The 27,531-nt window shown below is 32.2% G+C and overlaps 2 protein-coding genes across 3 annotated transcripts in view; one reads left to right on the top strand and one right to left on the bottom strand.

The window, feature by feature from the left end:
• The window catches only part of Cap-D2 (CAP-D2 condensin subunit), a 209,003-nt gene that overhangs the window by 156,882 nt on the left and 24,590 nt on the right, over nucleotides 1-27,531 (bottom strand). Inside the window, exon 1 of one of the 2 annotated variants that reach the window (XM_085820100.1) lies at nucleotides 4,407-4,562. The exons of the other annotated variant lie outside the window; for it this stretch is intronic. The gene's annotated coding sequence lies outside the window, so the exon portion shown is untranslated. Of the gene's footprint in view, nucleotides 1-4,406; nucleotides 4,563-27,531 lie in introns of those variants that run through there. 2 annotated transcript variants of the gene reach the window in all.
• Nucleotides 5,338-27,531, top strand: part of LOC118186745 (uncharacterized) — a 28,161-nt gene continuing 5,967 nt past the window's right edge. Inside the window, exon 1 of the mRNA XM_085820103.1 lies at nucleotides 5,338-5,790. Coding sequence (XP_085676229.1) covers nucleotides 5,703-5,790 — 88 coding nt within the window. The 5' untranslated portion in view covers nucleotides 5,338-5,702. The remainder of the gene's footprint in view (nucleotides 5,791-27,531) is intronic.

The following is a 27,531-nucleotide window of genomic DNA, read 5'->3' as shown; positions in this document are numbered from 1 at the left end:
TGTTGCATCTATAGGTAAAAAATACGATTGCAAAATCCTGTTCAGTTTTCAACAGCATTTAAATAAAATAAATAATTTGTATATGATGCAAACAAAAATGCATTACACTATGCTATCATGTAGTGAATAATTAATCAGGAAACAAAGTATAATGTAACGTTCCTTTATTTTGCAAACAGAGTTTTTTTTTTATGTTTGGGATCTTTACTGTCAATTTCTCCATCCGTTTTCCCACCAAAATCCAAATGAATTTTTTAGTTTGTAAAACAAACGGTGTTTTGCCTTTTGATGCCACGTTACTAGGTTGCTAGATAAGATAAGATTTGTAGTCTTCAGTCTTGCATTACAATTGCTGATAATTGAATTCAATGCCGGTTAAGTTTTGAACTGATTAAAATGATTTGTGTAGCCTTTGGATATAAATTTAATTTAATTTAAATTTTACATTTGAACTTAATTGTTATCATAAGTTATCTTGCCACAAGTGGTTGACTGAGTCGTAAGTACAAAGTGTGCCTTCTGTTCTGTACATCTAAACTTTTTAATAGAATAAGAGTATATCTTAATAAGAATATATCTAAACTTTATAATAATTACATTTAAAGACATTGAAATCAGTATTTAAGTGCTTGCCATGTAATCAAATTTTTATATATAAATTGTACTCTTACTTTTATTATAGAATTTTTATTACAAAAAATTCAGATTTCTGTTAGATTAAATGTTTAAGTAATGTAGAAAATTCGCATAAAATTTAAAATAAAAAGTTGATTGTTATGTCAACATGCTATTAATACAAGTGATAATAATCAGTGAAGTTTATTCATATACAGCTATTAGACTGTGAGATTTACAAAATTTGAGAACTGTAAATTATAAGCAATACATTCCATAATCTAAGCAACATTATATTTTTTATAGTCAGACAAATTATAAAAATGTTATAAAAGCAATAATGAACCCTGATTTTGGTCTATGAATTCATGCACACATTCCTATAGTTCTAATTTAAGAAATGAGGCAAAAAAGTATTTTTAGACCATGGTAATTTTGATCACTGCCCATTTTAAGAAACATCCAAGAAGCATGTGGTTCCTTAGCAAAGGAAACACCAAGAGTTTACCTCATGCTACTAAAAATTTGCTTTTTTTTTCCTTTGGGGGGGGGTATGGAGTTAATACAGTCAAAAGTTGTTAATTTGGACACCCATAATCCGGACCACAAAGCTACAAACTTTCTGCGCATGCGCTGCATTGACGCATGCGCGTAAGACCTTTACGGCTGTGAATATGCCTGTGCGCGTGCGCAAAATACGTTTACGAGTGCGCATTTAATGTATAACCGACAGTGTAAGCTAAGCTAAAATTATCTAATTATCTATTTAAGTTAATGTTGCAGATTGCGTTGTTCCTTAATCTTCGAATTGGATCCGGCTTATTAGTTTTTGCAGACTGTTACAGCAATTTTATAAAAGTAAGCTTGAACTTTCGATTATGTCAAATAGAATTTCTGATATATATTTATTAATATGTAAAGTATCTACAAAGCAAAAATATATTTCGAAGTTCATTAAACAAAAAGTGGAATTGCTGCAAAAAATAGAAAAAGGCATATCCTTTGTTTATCTAAACATTAACGTTTGTTTATCTTTAACACCGCAGCGCGCAATGAATTGGAAGTTGATCTGTCAGCACTATCCTTATCTTCAGGGCAGATGTTTTTATTTTATTTGGTTTATAATTCCTTACTAAATGTAGTATTTCATCTCTATGTACTCCGTCTTTGATATGATTTAAATCAAATTCCTCGTCATTATAATTCGCTTCCGATAGCGAAGAAAGTGACAGAGTTTATTGAAAACGAAAAAATTTCTATTGACAAATTAGTCGGTAGACACAGCAATTATAGGACTTGAACAGCCGAACTTTGTAACTGAAAAAGAAATTATGTCTGTTTATAGAATTAAAGAGAATGTATTATCACATAAAAAGTGAAGCAACTTAAACAACTTACATTGAAAGAAATCTTTAATAAAGTAAACAAATAAATATTAAGCTTTTCTTTTTTTTTTTTTTTTTGTACATTTTGATACCCTTTACATCATAATTGTTCTTTATTTCATAAATTACGGTTTCATATTTTTAATTTTATAATTTCTGCATGCCATCTTACCAGATTTAAACTGATGATCTATAATCCGGAAAAATCGATAATCCAGAATCGCCGAAGTCCCGACAAGTCCGGATTAACGACTTTTGACTGTAATATGCAGAGTTGACATATGAAAAAAATGTCACTCATGTGATGTAATATTAAAAGAATCAGTTTAAACTATCAAATTTTGGCTTTTTAAAAAATATTTTAAATGTTGTGCTTTCTAACACGAAAGTAACTTTAAGAAAAACATGCAATTTATCCCTCATCAAAGCTCTGATACCTACCAAATTCGTTAAAGTTACATGGGCAGAAATGGCGGCATGTTTTTTAGCTCAATATTTGGGGTTACCATAAATAACAAGGTTATTGTAATTTTTCATTTATCGTGCCAAAAAGGACTAATGCTAAAGCTGTGCCAGCATTTTTAACGGACATTGAAATATAACATAAAAATGAAATACACACTATACTTGACCAGCGATTCTCAACCGGTGGTACACAAGAGAAAAATAGGTGGTATGCAAAGAAACAAAGTATTTTATAACTATAAAATTTAAAAAAAACTCGTTAAAAATTGATAGAAATTTCCTGTGATAGAACTGAAGATTTCAAAAATAACACACTTGTTAACTTTCGACTGAAAAAAAGAATTTAAAGGCATTTCAAATAAAGCTGTCAAATTCTTATTGCCATTGTGCACAACCTATTTGTGTGAACAAGTATTTTCCTCCATGTTTTATTTGAAAAAGAGGCCCACCAGCGGCCGAGCTTTAAAGTCACTGAGCACTGGTAGTTCGGTCCGAGGTTCGAATCTCGCGAACGGGCTGGCTGCATGGGCGTTTTCGTGGTTTTCCCCATGTGTAACCTGTGGTGATGTGGTGTGGTGGTGTATTTAATTATGGCAAAGCACACGAGGGCTATCTGCCTAAGGGGAGGGATGCCTTTCATGGAGGACTTTCTAAGGGAAACTGGCTCGTATGCACGTTACACATGGGGAAAACCACGAAAACACCCATGCAGCCAGCCCGTTCGCGGGATTCGAACCTCAGACCGAACTACCAGTGTTCAGCGACTTTACCGCTCGGCCGCTGGTGGGCTGTGTAACCTGTATACAAGCCAGTTTTCCTTAGAAAGTCCTCCACAAAGGTATCCCTCCCCTTAGGCAGATAGCCCTCAAGGCTTTGCCATAATTACATGCACACTTATTTGAAAAATACAGAACAAAATTTAAATTGCATCCTAGTTTATGGTTTAAGTGAAATAAGACCACACATAAAGAAATTGATTTCTCTTAAACAGGCCCAAATTTCACACTAAATTTTAGAATTAAAGTACTATAACTTAAATTTTGATAATTAAAATGGTAACCAATTTTTAGGTTAATTTTTTTTTATGTGTACACATTTAATACAGCCAATAGGTTGGCAATATACATATATTTTTATTGAGAAACTGAAAAATAATCATTGTAAAATGCAGTGGTGGTGCTAAATTTTCGTTTAGATGGTTTGAGTTAGTCAAAAGTTTGAGAACCGCTGCTTTAGACACACATAAAAGTGTTTAAAATCTCAAATAAACTCTATAAAATTACATACTGATATACTATTTATAAAACATTTGATTATACAGCCTCAGGAACTTTTTCTCCATGAATGTAATGAAGATTTTGTGATGATATGTATTAGTGTGAAAAACTCACAAATAAGGCGTGTAGCATAAAAACACTTTTAGAAAAAATATTAAAACATTAGGTGTGCTAAAGGACATTAAAATTAATCTGGTTTACCTATTGCTTCAATAAAATTTACGCCAAAATGTTAAGAAAACTTTTAATTCCTTAATGTCTAGTCTATAATATGTAATACATAAAAGCTGAATTTTTAAAAAAAAAGTATATAAGCATACAGCATTTTCAATCTCATAATATTCTGCCCACCAGCCACAAATAAAAAAAATTAAAAAATCATATATAAGGTAAAAAGACATTACTTTAAAAATTATAAAATATAACATTAAAAAGATCATGTAAAAACAATTCCTATTCTATGAAATTCTCCAGCTTCACTTCAATATACTTGTAGAACTAGCAATCACGAAAGCAAAAAATTATCTTTAATGACACATTTTGGTTGATTCAGTATATTAATCTACTAAGAAAATTATTAAGCTTACATTTTATTTTAAAATACCACTTATTAGCTTGTCCATGCAATAATTAATTCGGATTACTGGAAGTATATTATACTTACTTTTCTAATGGTGCTTTTAAAACAAAATATGATCGCTAAAATAGTATCAATTTAAAAACAAATATTTTAAAAATAAATTTATGATTACAGCTCTCTGCTACGATTGTCAGATATTCACAAAATAAATAAAACTCCGTTTTACCCGCCAAGTGCTTGATGACTGTTGCCAAACAAAATCTAATGAGATGACACTTTTTTAATAATAACTGAAAACGAATTACAAAATAATTTAGGAAACAAATCTGAATTCAATTTAGTAACAAATGAAAATAGCAAATATAAATTTAAAAAAAGTATAATTCTTATTTGTCCAAAGCAAAATAAGATGGTAAGCTTTATTTTAGAGGTAAGCCTTATGTAAAACAATTTCTGAAATAAAGAATGAATTTACGGTATCATAAATACTTCATAGACATAGGTGTTTATAGAGGTAGACCTCTTAAATGCGTTGATAATTTATGAATAAATTCAATTTAAATATGTTGTTAATGCAAGTGAAATTGAAGTTCATTTTCTTTTATTATTAAGAAGCAGGATCCCATTTTGAAATCATTTCAAAATCAGGGGGAAAAAAATCTATGTAAAATTTCAAAACTTAAACCTTTCTTATCATAATCAATCATTCATTTATTTTCAGTTAGAAATATTGTGAGAGGTATTAAGAATCTTATAGAATAAATTAATCATTAATAAATGGTGGAAGTCTTCGGTCATAGTAGACAAAAACCTCATAATAAATTTGCAATTCTGTTTAACATCTATAAAATACACTTTCAGGTTTAATAACTACCCCAACTCGGGAAAGAATAATTCGCTAAATAAATTTAGCCCCAATTGCAGAAATAACATATTTTCGTGATAATAAAAACTGCTGTAGTCAAGATATTTTTTATATAACAAGCTAATTCTAATTGAAAACAACATAAGGCACTTTTTGTTAATGGCTGTAATAATCATGTAGGTGTATTTTTATGAAATTTGCGATGCTATGAGTCTTTCAACATATCATTCGTATTATATCGATAATGATTATTGACATTTTTCATAGCGTCGTATTGTTATGTATGTGACAAATCTGTTAGCAAGGAAAAAAATTCCTTTTTCTGTGCAAATTACTTAGTTGTAAGCATATGATAAGTCACATGTTCATGTAGAGAACGGACAGAATAGTTGATTTACTTAAAAGTTATGACATTCTGTCAGCATTAATGTTATTTCTAAGGTTTGTTTTCTCGTCTTGCGGCATTCAGCCATATTTGACTCCAGACCTTTAAATTCACTTTCCTAGTGTTAAAAATGATGTCATTAAACAATTTACCTAGCCTTGAGGAAAGTGGTCCTGAAAAGGCACCTGTAGTGGATGTGGATATACCTATTAAGAAAGGTATGGACATAATTAATACTGATTTATTCTAAATTGCATCAATTTAAACATGCTATCGTGCTTGTAATTGATTAGTACTTCTCGAATGTGACAAAGATGACACAGATGGTAATTTACATTGCATGTGGAATGCTAAATATTAGCGCATACAGTATTATTAATAAAATTTTAAATTATTATTTGATATTTATTCCCCCCTTTTTTTTTCTAATGCGGGAACATTTTTCTAAACTGTGTGGTTTTGTGCATCAGTAGTTAATAGTAAGTATAGAAGGATAATAATACTAAGCACAGGACTTGCAAATAAATTTGTTCCTCCCCTCCCCCCCCAAAAAAATATTCTAGGTGTCTGCTTTATGTAAACTAAGAGAAGAATAGGCAGTTTGCATAAGCTCTTAATTAGGCATTGTTAGAGCACTTTTATTTACAAGAACTATGGTAATTGGAAAAAATATACTAATGCATTTTGAAATTGTATATAGACAATTTGAAATTCATATATTTTTATAATAGTTAACTTTTATTTATGCTTCACATATTTTAAATTTTGTCTACATAGTCAGGATAAGTTCTACGTTCATTTGGCATGGACTTCCCTTCCAACAATATTGAATTCTTGAATTACATATATTTACTTTTAATTATTGTTATTAAATTAGTGGATTAATTCAGTGCTGATCATTTTTAAACGTTTTTTCTTTTAACATTTTATATTGATGCAAAAATTTTGAAATTCTAACAATTTTAAATCATTAAAAAAGGTTGTTAGCACTGCATCAAAGAATTAGTTTCCAATTTTATAGAGAAGCAATCCATCCATTCAAGATTCTGACACAAGAATGATTTCTTGTTATTGGAGGAGGTACTGTTACCAGTTGAGAAAGTTCATTGCTTTAGGTACAACAGTCTTTTGGAACCCTGCAACACTCTTGTTTGTACAACTGATGACTATTACAAGGAGTTATTGTATGATTTTGAGTCTTTGGTAGTAATTTGGTTCTGCACTGAAACCAGATATCACTAATATTTACTCACACTATTTACTTGTGGATTTGAGAATTTCTGAAGTACTAAGTAATTAATCTATGAAGATTATGTGTAGGAAATTTGGTTGATCTTTGGATTATGGTAACTTGGCGATTTTTTGGCGAAAATTTCGTGACCAACTCTGCTACAGCAACCCTCTATTTTTTTTTTCGCCGCCATTTTGTCTTCACGAAGTAAAGACATATTTCTTTTCTTTTTATTTACTGAACCTTTTTTCCAACAATCTACTAGCCGAATTACACTTATGCTAGAAATTTTATGTAACAAAACTGCTTAATCATGACAAATATTAACTTCAAAATTGGGAAAAAGTGCACAATCGCAAACTCCTTGCGTGTTTTTCAGAATAGCACATACACATAAACCATTTACACGTCAACTTATTTTTACTTAAAAAAACATCTCAGAATTGCACAAAAATGGCATTGCACACACTCTTAGCTTTATCCATCTACACTGCTATTTTCTCATAAATTACAAAAATTTGCACGAAAATGCAAAAAAATTCTGTGAATCTTTAAACTCGGTAAAAAGCACATATATGAAATTACCTGATCGCGAAAAAGTATATACCTTTTCCAAGGATGAACATTTCCACGTATAAAATAAATAAAATATCCAAAAACTTTTACCTCTAAATTATCTATTATGTTATAAACGTCACCAACGAATTCCTACCGCAAACATTACAAATAATATAATATTATAAATACTTAGTGTCAAATATTTAAATTATTTCCATAGATGTTTACTTCAACTGAAACGTATACCAAATTCCTAAAAACATAAAATTCACAAAATAACTATCATTTAATTAAAATATCACTAAACCATGTACACGTCGACTTATTTTTACTTAAAAAAACATCCCAGAATTGCACAAAAATGGCATTGTGCACACTCTTCACTATATCCATGTACACTGCTTTTTTCTCATAAATTAGAAAAATTTCACGAAAATGCATGAAAGTACTCAACGTATTCTTCTCAAACGTATTCCAAAATACTACAAACATATAACTCACAAAATCACGATCATTAAATTAAAATATGGTACTATTCAGATTCGAGGGCCGTAAAAAATCGGCAAACTATTGTTGATGCCAATGCTGCCAAAAATAATTGCGGCAACCCTAATAATTGCGGCAAGAAAGGAAGTATAATAGTAAATAACTATCTAAGATTGATGTTTAAATTTAGATGAAAGGTTAATTTCATATAATACTTTTTTATTATTATAATTTATATGAAAAAGGCTAAACATGACTGAATGGAAGCAAAAGAGTAAATAACTATTTCAGATCGTTATTATAATTTCTTTATAATTTATATAAAAATTGCTAAACATAACTGAATGAATGCCTGCATCACTATTTCGCTACCGACTTATCGCTAAAGCATAATTTCATCTCGTTTGTTGTTCAAACGTAATTTTCTATAATGAATGATGCCTTTTCTTTGAAAATATTCTCAGTAAAGTGCAGAATCGCCCACTTATTTGTTTGCCGCTTTTTACAAGGGCTAAAAAAAAATTGGTTTTTTGTCAATTTTCTTTTACTTTTTAGTGCAGATAGGTCGATGTGTACATAGATAAAGCCGAGGGCGTGAGCAGTGCCATTTTTGTGCAATTCTGGGATTTTTTTTAATGTGAAAATAGGTCAATGTGCACATGGATACTGAATATGTGCAATTCTTAAAAACGCGTCAAACGGTGGGTGATTCTGCACTTTACCCAAAATTCTATTGCCGACTTTTCGTCATGGGTAATTCCCAAATTGTTAAATCCATAGGATATTAAAAAAGGATTTAAAAATTAAACTATTATCTCTATGGCGTCTTAAGAAATATAGAACTATATAAACTTACGCAATCTGAAATCAGCGCGTACGCTAGATTTGGCGCTTTTGTGCATATATTTTCGCCGCAATTTTTTACGTTCCTCAAAACGGAATAGTACCTAAAATATAATTAAATTAAAAAACACTACTTAAAATATAAATAAGCACATACATTAAATTAATAAAAATTAGATTACAGTTCTAATTACTTTAAACTAAATCATTGCTAATAACAATTTTCCAATAATATCATATTAATTTATTTACTCCTTACATTTAGAACAATGCATAAAAATAATATCCTCAAATGATTAAAAATACTAACTTACCTAATCTTCAGAATCTTCATTACGTGGCACGCACACTTCCACTATTTCACGCAACACACAATGAAGCTTAATACAAAATAATATATACTACAGTTTTCTAAATTCCCCCCTTTTCCAATTAAACAACTGTAATTCGTCCATTAATGTCACATGACATATCTCATGATCTCTCATTTCCCTCACACAAAATAATGCGTAATCGGAACTAATACTTCTCACATTATTACCAAAGTCCTAGGTAGTAACCTTTATCGCCTCCAAAATGTCGCCAAACTACCAGTTACCATATTCCAAAGATCAGCTGGAAATTCTTGTGAATCTCATGATTGTAGTAGGGAAAACCGGATTCATTGTTATAGATATGTCACTTGTTTTTAACTAACTTTTGTCCTATGAATCCAAAAATGACCTCAGTTTTTGACGATCACATCAACTTTTTAAGCTACAGGATACCCTCTCTTTTTCTCAAAAATAATACAGTCAAAAGTCGTTAATCCGGACTCGTCGGAACTTTCGCAATTCCGGATTATAGATCATCAGTTTAAATCTCGTAAGATGGCATGCAGAAATTCTAAAATTAAAAATATGAAACCGTAATTTATGAAATAAAGAACAATTATGATGTAAAGGGTATCAAAATTTACAAAAAAAAAAAGCTTAATATTTATTTGTTTACTTTATTAAACATTTCTTTTAATGTAAGTTGTTTAAGTTGCTTCATTTTATGTGATAATACTTTCTCTTTAATTCTATAAACAGACATAATTTCTTGTTCAGTTACAAAGTTTCGCTGTTCAAGTCCCGTAATTGCTGTGCCGAGAATACTGAGTAACTTGTAAATCGAAATTTTTTCGTTTTCACTAACCTCTCTGTCACCTTCTTCATGTCTTTATCCATTTTTTGCAGCAATTCCACTTTTTGTTTGATGGACATCGAAACATACTTTCATTTTGTATATTCTTTGGGAGCTCCAGCATCGGAAATTCTGTTTGACATAATCGAAAGTTCAAGTTTACTTTTATAAAATTGCTCTTACAGTATGCAAAAAATAATAACCCGGATCCAATTCGAAGATTAAGGAACAACGCAATCATCAACATTAACTGAAATAGATAATTAGATCATTTTAGCTTATACCGTTCGTTATACATAAAATGCGCACGCGCATATCTGCAGTCGCAAGGTCTTACGCGCACGCGTAAACGCCTATGTGCATGTGTCAAAGCGGCGTATGTGCAGAAAGTTTTTAGCTTTGAGGTCCGGATTATGGGTGTCCGAATTAACGACTTTTGACTGTATAAAATATGCATATACAGTAAGACCCCGCTTAACGCTGTTTCGGTTTAGCGCTCTTTTATTTCAACCCGGGGATTCCACGAAATCGCTCGCAGCGTACGTTGATTCCACGAAATATTATGCAGCGATAGGTTTCAAATACATATCTGAAAGAGTGTACTTGTATTTCTTGTTTGGTGCGGTATTGTACAGACATATTTTGAAGGGGTAAATGTGGAAGATGTCGAAGAAATAATTCAAGAAGCAGCGGCTAGTCTTTCTAATGATGAGCTCAAGGAATTAACTGAACAAGAAGAAAACAAAAATGTTGACAGCAGTGATTCAGAAGAAGAGCAAAAAGAACTTTCGATGGCGTTTGTAAAAAGGAGTTTGTCTACCATAACTGAAATAATGGATCAATTCATTGAAAATGATCCGAATTTTGACAGGAGCTCAAAAGTAAGGAGTGGTGTTAGAGATGCTCTATCCATTTATGAAGAACTTTTAAGAGAACAACGCAAAAGAAAAAGGCAAACAACATTAGATGCTTTTGTCACAAAAAGGCTGAACACTGAAAACACGGACGGCTAACTAAATATGACTGACTGAGAATTTTATGTGTTTTTTTTAAGAATATTCGTTTTGTTATTTATATTTTGTTTTTATTTTTGCAAGAAATAATAATGTGATATTAATTTGGGCTTTAAGAAATAAATGTTTGGTTTTATTTTTATTAAAAAAAACATACTTTTTAAATTTAATACCTAACCAATTTCCTAGCCATCTTCCCCTAACCCCAATATATACATGTAAAGATAGCCTCGTTTAGCGCTGTTTCGCATTACGCTTTACTTTGATGGAACGTATCCCCCGCGTTAAGCGGGGTCTTACTGTAAAGGGAAAACTTACCAAATACACTGTTCACAAAGAATAGTTTTATTTATATGATAGCTATGTATAGTTAGTGCAAATTAAATTTTGTTCATACAAATAGTAAAGTTTTTTTACCTAAAGGTAAATGTAACATATGAAGGTAAAATTTGCACATATGTCTTTATCTGGAGTGCTTAATTTTTGGACATCCTCACTTGATGCTCCAACAATAATAAGCCATCTTCTTTGATACCGTATTTCCATGACCTTCAAATTTTGGTGAAATCGCTCACCCTGCTCATCACTAACTGCACCAAGATTTCTTGGAAAATTATCAAGATGGCGATGTAAGAATTGCAGTTTGATGCTCGTGTTGCAACCAAGAATTTTGAAGTTCTATTAAAGTTGCTGGACAATATCACTGTAATTCTGTGCTTGTGTCTTTCCAAGAAAGGCTTAATGTTTATGAACGTCAACCAAGCATTCTTTTGAAGTTCTGTCATAGTTCCAATAAAATGTTCATCTTATCTTTTCAAATGACAGGCTAAGAAATGCCGAAATGAGATACTTGAAACACTTGTCTTCAATAGGAAAAATTACGATGAGATCATGGCAGCCAATTTGACTGCATTCAATACTTCTCACGAGCTCTTCTGTCCTGCATACACAAAAAACAGGGATATTTTTATATATCCACATTACTGGCCAATGAGGAAGCAGCCCATTTTAAAGTCAGCACAGATGTTCCATTGGTGCGTGTGATATTGCAACAAATCAGTGACTCTGTTTAATGTCTTTATATCCTTCATGCAAACAAACTGAATGGCTTATTGGAACTGCGCCAAATAAATTTCCATTGTGGAGGAGGCCACACATCAAACTCTGCTTTGAGCTATCAACAAACTGCATTATAGGCTGAAATTTCCTACTCTTCCATTAAACTGTGTACATTATACCAATACACAAATTCATCTCTTCAAAAGTATTACAAAAATGTTGTTTTTCTTTATATAAAGTAGAATACCTTAGCTCTTTTTTTTTTCAAGCAAGTTTTGCACATGCCATCGTTATGCCAACAGCTTTGAAGGTTTTTTGGATAATCCCAAATTTCGAACCATTCAACTAATGCTGGTCAAACCTTTTATGAAAGGAATCATCTTCAGTTTCAAAATATTTGTCATTATGGGTCAGTCATATTCTTGTATTTTCAAAGAGGGTAATTCTTTGAAAACTGGCCCTGGGAGTTCAGCTGAGTGAAGCACAGGGCATATAGCTGATGGTAAACTAGAATACAGTCAAAAGTCGTTAATTCGGACACCCATAATCCAGAATGATCTATAATCCGGACCTCAAAGCTAAAATCTTTCTGCACATGCGCCGCATTGACGCATGCGCATAGGCGTTTTACTCGTGCGCGCAAGACATTTACGACTGCGCATATGCATCTGCGCAAGTGCAGAATACGTTTTCGCGTGCGCGTTTAATGTATAACGGACGGTATAAGCTAAAATTATCTAATTATCTATTTCATTTAATGTTGATAATTGCATTGTTCCTTAATCTTCAAATTGGATCCGGCTTATTATTTTTTGCAGACTGTAAGAGCAATTTTCTAAAAGTAAGCTTGAACTTTCAATTATGTCAAATAGAATTTCCGATGCTGGAGCTCCCAAAGGATCTAGAAAACGAAAGTATGTTTCGATGTCCATCAAACAAAAAACGAATTGCTACAAAAAATGGATAAAAGCATATCCTTTGTTTATCTAACCATTCCGAAATCTGTTTATCAATTTCACGCTGCTCTGCGCGGGGGGGGGGCACCTCGCGACGGACGCGCAATGAACTGGAAGTTGATTTGTCAACACTATCGTTATTTTCAGGGCAGATGTTTTTATTTTAGTGGGCTTATAATTCCTTACTAAATGTAATATTTAATTTCGATGTACTGCGTCTTTGATATGATTTAAATCAAATTCCTCGTCATTATAAATATCACGAATACAAATCACATAGTTTTCTGGTTGCAATTTTCTAATTTCGGCTATGCGTAAGGTATGCTTTATGCATCCGCGCGTTAAAAGAAATGTTTAATAAAGTAAACAAATAAATATTAGGCTTCTTTTTTGGTAAATTTGGATATCCTTTAGATCATAATTGCTCATTATTTTATAAATTACGGTTTCAGATTTTTAATTTTATAATTTCTGCATGCCATCTTACCAGATTTAAACTGATGATCTATAATCCGGAAAAATCGATAATCCGGAATCGCTGAAGTCCCGACGAGTCCGGATTAAAGACTTTTGACTGTACTCTGTTTTACATTTGTTTTTATTGTTATATCCTGACCTTTTCTTTATACATATGTAACAATCACTTGAGTGATCTTTGGGCTGTATCCAAATCATGGATATATCAAATGGAAATTTAGAACGTTTCCTTCGTCCACATCCATAAACTCTCAACGCACTGCTTACACACTTCGTGAGAGACCTATTATTTACCTCGATCACCAATTTTCACTTTAAAATAGGCAAATTAAGTTTGTCTGACGTTTCTGCTTTGTTTGAGAATGGTAAAACTGCCACATATAATAACAAAAGAAATTGAATCTATTTAAGCACTTATGATGTGAAGTAGTAGAGATAGACATAAAAAAAGGTTTCAGTTCATATATAAATAAAAACTTTAACACTGCTAGCCTTGTATACAAACAAGAATTCAGACTCCACATTAGAATGTGTTTCACTATATCAGAGTGATGCATTACGTATTGCTACATTATCTCAGGGGTAACTGAACTACAGGTATACACCTGTCGTTGGTATCCTACAGCATCATTCACCTGGCACCAGTCAGAGGGATTATGTCAACCGGTAGGAGAGCAGTAGTACTTCCTTTGCACAATGCGTATAAAAGCATAAAAAATTAAATCTGATGATCAGGATGAAACTCTGTAGAAGCACAAATACAGTAACTTTGGTATGTTTTTTGAAAAATGCTAGGTCTGTAAAATTTTATTCCACATTTAAATAAAATCATCTTTTGATTCTGTGTCATAATGCCATTTTTAAAGATAAAAGTCTTTACTCATTGTCACAATGATTTTAAATGCATGTGCTATTTTGATGTATATTGGTGATGGACAGGATTTCATTGTTGAATTAAAATAAGGTTCTTATGGGTGTTAATAATCACCTCAAATTTCACTAATGTTCTCCAATTTCCTGTCCAGGAGATCAAAACTTTTGAATATGAAATGTTCTTTAAATGAAGATACTGTGTAAAATCAAACCGAAGAAATATTTCTCATAATTCTTTAAAGTTTTGACATAATTTCTTTTCATATTTTTGTATGTGATGTCAAAATTAACGACTGTTTACCCTGTAACTAGTTTAGTATAAATCTCGGGAAATCGAAAGTTTTGCATAATGATTGTTTTATATAACTGGAGTGCAGATATTGTATGTTAGAAATTCCATTTTTTTTTTTAAATTTGTGTAAAAAATATTTATTTTAAGAATGTATCCAAATTTGTAAAAGTTATAATGCAAAATATTTTTCAAAAAATTTTTAACTACTGGTCAAAAAAGATTTAGTGTCTTAGATTGTTAATACCAATGCCCGGACTGCTGCTGCTAATTATACTGATAATAATGCAGCCTGATATGCAAACTCGAAATAAATCTGTTCCATTAATCACAGTGAAACCATTCCAAGAAACCATATTTTATGGTCACCCGAAAGCTCCTTTCAGTAGCACAAATGCTAAATTTTTCAGATTGGTTGTTATAGGACTTCTTAAAATTATAGCAGAAGCCTCAGATGTACCCTTGTCATACCCTCTGTAGTATTCCTTGAAAAGCAAGTTGAACACTATAATCTAAAAAAGCACCAATGCCCAACAAAAATAATCATCAGGATACTATATAGATGATACTCCCTACTGATATAGATAAACTGAAATCTCTGGTATGAACATTCAAAAGAATCACTGTTCATAAAACAGTGCAATTAACTCAAAACAGAACAAGATAATTTATGGTGCCTTTTTGAAGTGTAATTTTGTCTGCAACCAACATAGAGGAAATATACTCCATTAATAATATGACTCTATTCATTATCAAAATAGAAAAATACATTAACAGAAACTTTGTGCCTCAGTGCCATGATTCCCAAAAATGGCACCACTTCTCTGACAATTGTATCATCGTCTCATATTGCTGCAGGATAGAATAAAACAGCCCTTTGCTCCCACTCAGGTAAATTAGAAAATCCAGTCTGCTCCAGTTATAATCTAAATCACACAGCATCATATCATGGTTGCAAAATGTTTCCACTCAGTAAATTGCAAAGTTTATCTCTTTCTCAAACTAACCACCTAAACCAGCCTACAATTTAACTGAAAACATTCTACCATTTTTTGTGCATTTTGGTACACACCCCAGCTGAGCAGCCATTAGAAAAACTTTCCAGAAACCCAGAAAGTCTTAATCAATCTAAAATTAAATCCTCTGCACAAGACCTCAGCAGCAGTAATAATGCAATTATCTTTTACTTCTTTCTTAATGGCCAAAAGTTGGACTGAAAAATTATTTTTTATCTTACTTAGCGGAAATGAATATTATATTTCCAGTATCTGGCACTCTCCAAGCAATCTAACATAACAGTCTTATAAGAAATTATGTTACAGGTGAAGGAATTTCCCCTTCTATAATATTTACTTAAATTTTTGTGTTGTTAGAAAAGCTATCTTAACACCAGTTTCACAGAATTCTTCAAAGCCATGTGAGAACTCAAAAATATATTCAAGATTGACTAGTTATCAAAACTTACCAAACTAATCAACAATAAGCTAGAAAACCCCTAAACAGCAGAAACACTTTTGAAGAAATTATTCTTATTATTTCTCATATGTAAGAAGGCTAATATTTTCACAAATGGAAAAAATTAACCCTTTGTATAAATTCCACTTGAAACTGCAGTACAAAGTTTGTGATCCGGAATTGTTGGAACTTCGTTGATGCCATATGTCGAAAATTTCCAGATTTTAGATTTTCAGTTTAAATCGAGTGAGATGACATGTAGGTATGGCAAAGTTGGGGCTTCACATATTGTTAAAATCAGAAAAATGCTAGCTTCTCAACAGAGTTGGCATTAGAACAAGTGCAGCCACACCAAGTAGCACAAATTTTAGAATTTAGAGAAGTACTGAGCAGCAAAAATTAGGGATGGCAAGATTTTTAGACTTTAGGAAAGGCACGTTCTAGCAAATTCAGGGCATTATTGGGCAGGAGAATTTAGGATCTGAAGAGATAATTAATCCTTCAGGTTCAAGCTGATCCAAGCTCACTAATATGCATGTCAGATCTTTTTAGTAACTATTCAAACAGACATACACAGAAAATCCAACATTATGTTTGCTAGTTTTAATGTTGTCTGTGTCTGGTTCTAGAACTCCAAGTGGGCACTTAACTCTCAGCTACAGTGAGAAATTCTAGGTCTAGCACTAGATGAAAATTTTTACCAAATAGGCTTTTCAGTGTAAGGAAACTAGTTCTTGATGAAATAAAACATTATGAGCAGCGTGGAATTCCACTGCAAACAGATAAAATCAAGAGAGTTAAAACTCAAAATAAATGTCTGGTGATAATTTAGAAACTGAACAGTTCAATGTCTTTCTTGTGTCTGTTAAATTTAGAAGCGAAAGCACAAGCAGAGTTGCATCAATGAAACAGAGTTTAGGAAATGATTTTCTGGACTACCAAATTAAAAATTGCAAATCCTTTAAATAATCCTAAAGTATTGGAAACAAAAGTCAGTAGCAAGAAGTAAAATCCATTTCTCATAAATGACGAAGGCTTAGGTTTGCAGGGACACCTGTAACTGGCTCCTGGACATAGCCACATCCAGAATTAACATGTTGGCAGAATTAACCATTCACTTTTCTATGGTTAATGTGAACTTGTAGAACTGAGATGTCAGAACCTTGATGATACTTGAAGTCTTCCGGATCAAAGTTAATCCATGGTAAGCCATGTTGGTGTAAGAATGTGAAGAATTAGTGTTCAGCTATCAAGCAATAATGTGAAGTCAGTGAGTAGATGTGGTGTGGCATCTGGTCAGGTCAACGAGGGGCCAGTAGGAAGTTGGAACTAAGAGTGTAAGCTCATGCATATCAGGCATTGGACAGGGACTCTTTCAGAACCATATAATTTTGGAGAGGAAGTTGAAAATAAGTGGGGAAAAGGGCAAAGGAGATTGTAAGTTACGAATATAGAAACAATGAAAAGTGACTAAGCAAGGTATAAGTAATTAAAAATTATGAAGTAAAAAATATTGTTCAAGTTTAAAAATTTGCAAAAGATTAATTTTCTTGAATAATTTGAATGGAAAAAATGTGTTGCAGGCATAAGTCAGGAAAGATTACCAGTGTGAGTGGCATTAAATATGATTTTGAAACTGTTTTGGTATAAAATTCTGAAACTTCTTTCAAAGAAGAGAAACATTTTACCTACAGGATCAGATAGTGTTTTTAATCTAGGCATGTAGGTTTTGAATACTGTATTCAATATTGAGATTTTATTCAACATAAAATTTCATTTTATCCAGAAATATTTTTGAAGAAACCTAGGAATTCAGAGACTTGAATTCCTGAGGTAGTGGTTAGCATCACTGACTGCCGTGCCAAAGGGCATGGGTTCATATCCAGGAGAAGGCATGGATGTTTATAAATGTATAGTGTCAGTGCAGCATGGTGCACTCTGAATATGTGGCTAGCCGAAAGTCCTCTCATGTGGTTTGGTGGAAGGAGAGAGGTATGGAAGACTCTCCATCAAAATTGGGAGCAGAACTAAGCTAAATCGCACTGTCACCAGTAAGATGCTCAAGGCTGTTGCCAACGACAGGCATAATCTTGTGCTCCTTGCCACGAAGAATTTCGTGGGCTTGGGCTGACTACATCAGACAAGTGAGCATAAGGTAACAACAACAACCTAAATCACGATTTCATATTTTTAATTTAAACTGATGATATAATATCTAGAAAAATCCAAAATCCAAAATCACCAAAGTCCCAATCTGGAAAAATCCCAAATCCGAAATCACCAAAGTCCCAATGAGTTTGGATTTCGGACTTTATACTGTATCAGTATTCTATGAAGAAGTGAAGAAAATATATAATGTCAGAAAGGTAACAGGCCTGTTTGTTAGAACTGAAACTTATAAAACATGTCCTCGACCCACACAGTGTTTTAATTTCCAGTGATACAGTATATCATAGAGCTTGCCACAACACACTGAGGTGTGTTCACTGTGCTCAAAATCACAGATCACGATTGCTTAACCTTCCAGCACGCGTGCTTGGCAATTTTACATGAGCACACACACATCATATTTTTTATGACATCCGTTATTTTACCATTTGTGGCAGGGAAAACGACAGAAATGAGTTGATATTGGTAATAAATTTGTTGAAATAAAATATTAACCTTATTATTGCAAAATAAAAATGATATCACATAGTAAATTATTTTTAAGTTCTTATATTAGTGAGATGGAAATGCAATGTTGTATTTCATTATAGAAAATTTTAAATTTGTTATTTAATCATTATATTTTAAAATCGAAGCTAATTTTAATATTCATCAAAGGCAAGTATAGACAAATAAAAAAGGAAAACACACTCACCTTGGTAGGACAAAAAGTAAGTTTAGCATTATTTACTTCTGCAAAGAAATTTACTTCTTACTGGTTACAAAAATGCACTTTAAACTAACTTTAATATTTTTATTTATTTCTAAAAAAATAGAAATGAAAGAAAATAAAGAATGGAAATCGCTATCGTTCTCCCATCCAAAGGTTTCCTTGTCTTTCTTTTCTTCATCAGATAATGCTTGAAGAATGCCAGCAAAATCAACTGGTTGCCCATATTTTTTTGCCATGAAAACCATTATAAAAATTACAGAGCCAAATGTATACAAATTAAAATAATACACATCAATTAATAACACAAAATAACAAAATATTTGTGAAAAAATATATTTTCCGAATCTTCACCCACGACCACGCGTGTGTCGTCATTTTTACGAAAAAGCTGCCACGTAGCATAAAAGTCTAGTAAAAAAAAAAAAAAAGTCAAATGACTTCCTGGTTGGCAAATTCTATGATGTGGGGAAGGGTAGAAAGGAGAAATAGAAACAACCTTTAGACGTTTCAGCTTCGATGTGCGAAAAATGTGCATTAAAAACAGAATTTGTCTCAATTTTGAGCAAACACATATGCAGGAAGGTGGTTAATAAAAGGGAAAAAAGATGATTAAGCCTCATATGCCTCTGTAATAACCCATATCCAGCCAGCCATAAATCTTGCTAAAAAAAGCCAGGAAATAATTCTGTAACTCCAAATAATAACACTGATAGTAACGAAAATAATGTCAGTCACTAAAAATGAATTCATTACCTTCATGTCTAATATACATAACCTTTATGGAGACTTTTTAAAACAAAATCTCCCTCCAGAAAGATGACAGTTGCTTTTAAATAGCATAAAGATTGTGACTTTATCAGTCATGATTAATAGTCCTATCCAAGGTATCTGTACAAACAGGCAGCGTATAAATTAAGCAAAATTCACATTGTTGAATTGTAATGGTTTCAAGTCACAGCACCTGCAGGTCATTTAATTTCTTCTCCAGAAGAATCTGGATGTTCTGCTATTAAACGAAGCATGTCTATGAAATGTGCTCAAATCTCATTTATAATGATAATTCAAATCCCTTATTTAATTGCATCAGTGCATAAAGCATCAAAGAAAATTTTGAATGTACATGAAGCTCCGATAATCACAAGTGGCCTACATAGCAAACACCTGGTATGGCATTCTCGAAGCCAAAATTCAAATGAACTTCGTCTTTATACGTATTCATTGCCAGTCAGTGTAGTTGGACCTGTTGAACCAGCACATCATCTTTTGCAATCAAGATTTCAGTCAAATATGCTAGATATTTTGATTTTTCTCAAATTTCTTATCTGTATGTCAACATTGATCTTCATTCTGATCATCACCCAGCTTTATATACCCTATATGGTTTGTAATGTAATCTGCCACCAACAGAGTAAAATAAACTGGGATGATTTTACTTATATTCTGGAACACAGTTTGAATGTAAACACCTGTCTACAAACACTTAAAGATGTGGGTAAAGCTACTCTAAACTGCCATGTGTGACAAGCTACCTATATTCTATCTAATAAAGAAACTCTGCCTAATTATACTGTTGATAAAATAAGAATTAAAAATAATCTCCAAAAAATTTGGCAATGCACCTTTGATCCAAGGAACAAATAACAAGGTTTGTAAAGAAGTTAAAAATCTCTGGAGGTACTACAAAAATCAGTATTGGGTGGATTTTTGTAGAAAATTTATCCCATGTTGATCATTCTATCTGGAGAGTAGGCAGATCATTAAGAAAAGATACTAGGCTCCATTATTAAAGTCAATATTTCACCCTTTGAAAATATGACAGATTTATTTGCAGCCACCTAGAAAATCAATTTAAAGAAAACAATATGACCAGAAGAAAATTACAGGAATTTAATCATTTCTTAGAACTGCTAAGCATAGTTTCAGCTTACCTATGAGCTCTTCTGAAGTAAGTGCAATAATATAAAATCTGAGCCCGAAAATGCAGCAGTGTATGACTAGATTTCCAACAGTACACTCTGGTCGATTCTGAAAAAGGAATTGTACTGATTTTTAATAGCATTAATACTTGCTATCATCTCTGTATTTTTCCATGGGCTTGGAAGCTTACTATTTTCTTTGTAATTAAAAAACTGAGGGAAGATGTTAAGATTATCATTAATTATTGAGCTCATTTCAGGCTATATCGAAGCTTATGGTCTCCTAGCAAATGGGATCCCTAAGCTGTAGCTTGTGCAACTTATATGTAAATCCTGCACTGGATGACCAAGCTAAATATTTAGGAGTTGTACTTGACAAACAAGTAAACTTCAGGCATCACATTCAACAGGCCTAGTATAAAAGCATTCAAAGTATCATTTTGAGAGCAACATAATTGGGAAATTCATCTTGGAAAATAACATCCTTTCATAGACTTCACCATTCGGTTTAGAAAAGGATATTCAACTGTTCATCAAATATCTAGAATAATTGTATAGGAGATAGTTTCAATAATATGGAAGCAATTGTGACACTTTTTCTGGATGTGGAGAAAGCTTTTGATAGAATCTGGCACTTGGGCTTCCTCCACAAATTGATGAAATTTAGCTTTTTATCTTGCATTATAAAATGTACTCAATGTATTATAGATCAGTTTGTTATAAATGTGCTCAATAGTTATCTAAAAACTACATTCCGAGTAAAAAATCAATGATTACTACTCTATAACTAGAATCGTAGTCATTGTGAAAGGATCACTTTGAGATCACCGTTTTTCAATATTTACATATGCCTACAGCAGATGGTATCCAGTTTGCACAGTATGCAGTCACATTTGCCATTTTGACTAAATCTAAAAATCCATATCATGCATAGTTTAAATTGCCAGATGTTATTGATTATAACCAACCATTGTTTTAAGACTGGACTAAAACTCACAAAAAAAAAAAAAAAAAAAATACAACTCTGTTCTTCAGAAAATCTTGAGTTATTGTGGAAGATCTTCACCTAAATGGTGAGATCACGTGATGACCACAGAGTCGGATTTGGACTTGATAAGGCCCTAAGCTATTTGGTAAGACTGTAGCTGATATTAGAGATCTTATTCCATTAATCGGAAGAAATTCAAAACTTGATTTAAGAAGAAAAAGGCATATTTATACTGCCATTATTAGACCGATCTTTTCTTACGCGTCTCCAGCTTGGGCGACCTATTCGAAAAGTGACCCCAAGAAATTACACAAAACAAATTTTTAAGACTTATCACGAATGCCCATTTTTACGTTTCAAATGAAACACTTCACAGAGATTTGAAAATAGAGAATGTCGAGAATTTCCTACACAACTCAAATCATAAATTTTTTGATAAGGCGAGAAACTGCTCGCACATGAATTACTTTAAAGTTTTTGATTACGTCATGTTTCCTGAAGATGCCAAGATCAGACCTTTAGCGGCCTTCCTCACTAGGGACTCTAATTTTCCTATATAGTCAGATTTACCTATGCAACATCATCTGTTTTCTGTATATACTGTATATAATTTTTTCGTATTGCACTTTGAAATTCTTCGTATTTTGTATATTTATATATTCACCTTTATTGTATTTTATTTTTTGAAATAAAATTGTGTTTGCATTTATCATGTTTTTTTTCTCCACCTCATCATGAACAACATTATTTCAGACACTCCACATCTTGCTGCCTCTCCTGGTCTTTGGCCTTAAGTTCGATTCTCAGCTTGTGACGTCCTGTGGTCACCCCCCTTTTTCACAATTCTGATACCTCCTGTCAACCGATCCAAACATAGATATGTCGTGTGCCCCTTGTGCATACTTGTCATGAGCCGGACACGTTGCATTTAAATGCAATATCTCGGCACAATTTATAATGAATGAATGAATGAAAGCTATTTGAGATTATGAGGCCCTTTATAAGTATGTTATACTAGATTTTAATACTATATTTTTACAATACTTTAATTTTTTTGAGGGTCTCCTAGCAAATGGGATCCCTAAGCTGTAGCTTGTGCAACTTATATGTAAATCCTGCACTGGATGACCAAGCTAAATATTTAGGAGTTGTACTTGACAAACAAGTAAACTTCAGGCATCACATTCAACAGGCCTAGTATAAAAGCATTCAAAGTATTGTTGAGTATTTACTCATTAATAGGGAGAAATTCTCCACTTAATATGCATCTAAAAAACTCATTTATCTTCAAATAGTTAGACCCATCGTGCTGTATGTTTCCCTAGTTTGGGCTGCATCTGAATGCTCAGACGGATTGATGATTCAAAGATTACAACACAAGGCCATTAGAATGATGCTTAATATGCCTTATTCATCAAAAATATAGTATTATATAATGATATCAATGTTAAATCACTTGATTACAAAACCATCATTTCAATAGATAGATTTTATAAGAAATGTGCACTCTAAAATTATTCAAAGTATCAGCGACTATGATTATATTATTGAAAAACCTGAACAGGATTAACCTATTTTCAGGCCCTAGACATTTTTTTCTGCCAGGTCTCTAATAAGAACTAGACCACATAAAAAATGTTACCTAAAAAATTAGAAAATGGGAAAAAAAATTAATCAATATAAAATATTTCTGGGTTAAATAAAAAACTAATACAGTCAAAAGTTGTTAATTCGGACACCCATAATCCGGACCTCAAAGCTAAAAACTTTCTGCGCATGTGCTGCGTTGGCACATGCGCACAGGCATTTTACGCGTGCGCATAAGACCTTGACTACTGCGCATATGCGTGTGCGCAAGTGCAGAATATGTTTTCGCCTGCGCGTTTAATGTATAACGGACGGTGTAAGCTAAAATTATCTAGTTATCTATTTCAGTTAATGTTAATGATTGCGTTGTTACTTAATCTTCGAATTGGATCCCGCTTATTATTTTTTGCAGACTGTAAAGCAATTTTATAAAAGTAAACTTGAACTTTCGATTATGTCAAATAGAATTTCCGATGCTGGAACTTCCAAAGGATCTACAAAACGAAAGTATGTTTCGATGTCCAGCAAACAAAAAGTGGAATTGCTGCAAAAAATGGATAAAGACATGAAGAATGTGACAGAGAGGTTAGTGAAAACGAAAAAATTTCGATTGACAAGTTAGTCGGTATTCTCGGCACAGCAATTAACGGGACTTGAACAGCAGGACTTAGTAACTGAACAAGAAATTATGTCTGTTTATAGAATTAAAGAGAAAGTATTATCACATAAAATGAAGCAACTTAAACAACTTACATTAAAAGAAATGTTTAATAAAGTAAACAAATAAATATTAAGCTTTTTTTTTTTTTTTTTTTTTTTTGATACCCTTTAGATCATAATTGTTCTTTATTTCATAAATTACAGTTTCATATTTTTAATTTTAGAATTTCTGCATGCCATCTTAGGAGATTTAAACTGATGATCTATAATCCGGAATCGCCGAAGTCCCGACGAGTCCGGATTAACGACTTTTGACTGTACTTATGTTAATTTTTATTATAAAAGAATTTTCAATATAAAGCAAAAAATTTTAATTTTTATTCCAGTAGAAATAAAAATGTATAGAAATGTACAGTGAAAATTGTTTAACACGAAACTGAGGGGATTGAAATATTTTTTTGTTTTAAAAGAATTTCATGTTAAAGGATACTGAAAAAAAGAAATATATATATATATATATATATATATATATATATATATATATATTCAACAAAATTAAGTTTATTAGAGTACATTTTATTTACATAGATATGTATATATGCATGTATTTAATAAAAAGCAATGAATCGAAAACATCCACAAGAACTTAATGAAATTTAATATAAAATTTTTAGGTTTTTTGAGAAACAAAACATTGAGTTTTTGGAAAATAATCTGATATTTTTCTTAGCATTGTCTTTTTTAGCATCAAATTGTTAGCAAATTGTTCAATGGCGTCCATTTTGTTATTCGTTTCACCATTGGAATGTGCGTCTAAATAACTGCACATACTTTTTATGATGTTCCTCATTTCGGATGACATGGGAACAGGAGCTGCATTATTCATTTCATTTTCGTCGTCAGAATATACATTAATGGTATTTTTTTAGCTTTGAACAAACACCAAAATGTCTGTGTGCCATAATTGGGACTCTACACACATTTATCATCAACTACTACAGCGAATTCTTCTGATAATGCAGTAGGACAGTCCATGAATACAGAAAGAGTCGACACTTAATTTAATTAAGTGTCCACTCTTTCAGTATCCACCTTCTCTCTTCCTCTTGGTGCCAAAGAATCTGATACTTTTGAGAATCGTGCATGATGAAAACAATTTTCATTTGTCCTTGGCGTCACTGAATTCCATGTAGAGTGCAACATATGAAGAGACTGAAACATACAGAGTGCAACATATGAACCAAAATCTCTGATTTTTACTCTTACTGAGATGTACTCGTCACCAAATTCCAAAGCCAACTGATGAGAGATGAGATGTTTGTGTGTCATTTGCAGGGGTGGAAGGTGAAAGTAGCTTAGATAAACAAAACTGGCTTGTGTTGCAGGCTATTTCAGTGAAAGTAGTGTAGATGAACAAAACTGTTTGAATTCCGATGGAATTCAGTGAAAGTAGCTTAGATAAACAAAACTGGCTTGTGTCGCAGACTATTCCGAGGGTATTTCAAAGCCAAGGTAGCCTCCTTTCTACAAAACATGGGAAACCACCTCTCTTTCATTTCACACCCCACTTAAATCTCACACAGTGAGGCCAGTCCGTAGTTTGTTCATTCCCAGAAAGTAGAGCTTTTCGTGTTAAACAAATTTTATTTTGTGTTAAGAGAAATAAAACGCATGAAAATAATAGTAGTTTGTCGGGACCGTTGTATTTTTTCGTGTTAACTAATATTTCGTCTTAAGTGTCTTTCATTTTATCATACTCAAAATGTTGCAAAACATTCATTTTGTTATGTATGAATACACTAATAGAATTAAAACTGTTTGACCATATCTCATCAAAAAGAATGAAATTTATTTTGTTAAATGTCAAAACTGGTTTTCAGAAAGTATAAAATTAATTTAAAAAATCTTTCCTCCCCCTCTTTCAATTTTGTGGATTTGTCAATTTCCTCATAATTGATATTTTCCAAAGCATTTTGTTCATTGCACAGTAGAGTTGAAGAAGTTAATTTTAATTGGATTGATAAGTTTCCGAAATAATTTTTTACACTTTTTAATACCAAATATGATCTTTGCATTTTATACAGGTAAACAATGGCAAAATTTTTACTTGCTTCCTGCAACTAGATGCAACAATATAAACTGGAATCTTGGCTGAGAACCTATATTAGGGTGGCAATCCAGCTAAAAGCCACCTTGGAGATGGAAACGCTTATCTTGCTGAGGATACAGATCCCACACCAGACTGCATACAGTCTTTATAAAACTTTTCTCCATACCCTCGCCAACAGAAATACCAGGAATTGGTATACCAGGAAGTGTACCACTTCCTGGTCTCAGTACTTGGCAGAGAGCACCCCTATTCACCTGCAAATTTGACTGGTTATTGTAATTTGCTACCCACCAGTAGTGCATGGGCTGTCCTCCCCTCTTTGTGTTGTACAGCATACAGTGGACAGCTGGGAACTTAATAACCAATTTCCCTTGGTCCAACTGTATGAAACTTATCTTCCCTTGGGTTTTAGAAACTGCCAGGCTCATGTTTTTGTGCGCGCAGAGTCTTTATAGTCACAGTAAAATACTAAGCCAATGTGTACAAACCCAGGGGAAAGATACAGATAAATATATGTATAATAAGATTTCTATATTTGGAAATGTAAGTACATGTTTTGTGATTTTTATAAACTGTAGCATCACGGCAACATTATGTTTTAGCATTCAAAAATTAACTCAATATCAAGCTTCATTGTACTTTTTCTTTTCCGTGTGGTTTTTCTCAGATCTAATTGGTAAGATATCATCATGTATGAAAGTATGAAATACCTTTGAAATTTCATAAAAATCTTTGTAAAATAGTTTTAATTCAAAAGGTATTTTCTAATAAAACAAACAGAAACAATTTTATATAAAGGCTTCTTGACCCTGAATGCATGAATCTACATATTCCTCATCGGGATTAACTTAAAAAAAATCCTTCCTTTACGAGACCTATTTTCAGAGCCAGAATAAGCTTTTATTACTGACACATTTTTGTCTCTACTTCTATTCTAGAAACAAATTTCCTAACTTGTTATCATATTTTACATAATATATAACATTATGTATTTAATATATGTGGATCTCTTCACTTCACAGAAATATTCGGCCTTACTTAATTTGCCAGTTTGGCATCACCTCATTACTTGAGTAAAGGATGAAACACCTTCGTATTTATTTATTAATTATTGTTCGTTGAACGGGAGTTGGTTTGTTCCCCTTGAAAAGTCAACTAATTTCCGATCAATGGCAATGATTACTTGCTTTTAATTTAATTTCTTTTTCCAATTGAAATTTTGTTATTCATGGTTTAATTCAAGTCCCCATAAAACATTTTTAACAATTTACATTCAAGTTACTTTTTTTTTCAGATTTTTCAGAATTAAACTTACTGCCTATGGGTTCACTCTTTTTAGATACTTCTACTAAAATTAGAAGATGATATAATCAATATTTCTTTAGTAAATAAATTTTTATTTAATATAAC

The sequence above is a fragment of the Stegodyphus dumicola genome, chromosome 7 (genome assembly GCF_044657685.1).
Source record: "Stegodyphus dumicola isolate Sdum_Otavi_A_Nest chromosome 7, ASM4465768v1".
Classification (NCBI taxonomy): Eukaryota; Metazoa; Arthropoda; class Arachnida; order Araneae; family Eresidae; genus Stegodyphus; species Stegodyphus dumicola.
Note: the sequence above shows the minus strand (reverse complement) of the source record. Positions and strands in the feature narration are given on the sequence as shown.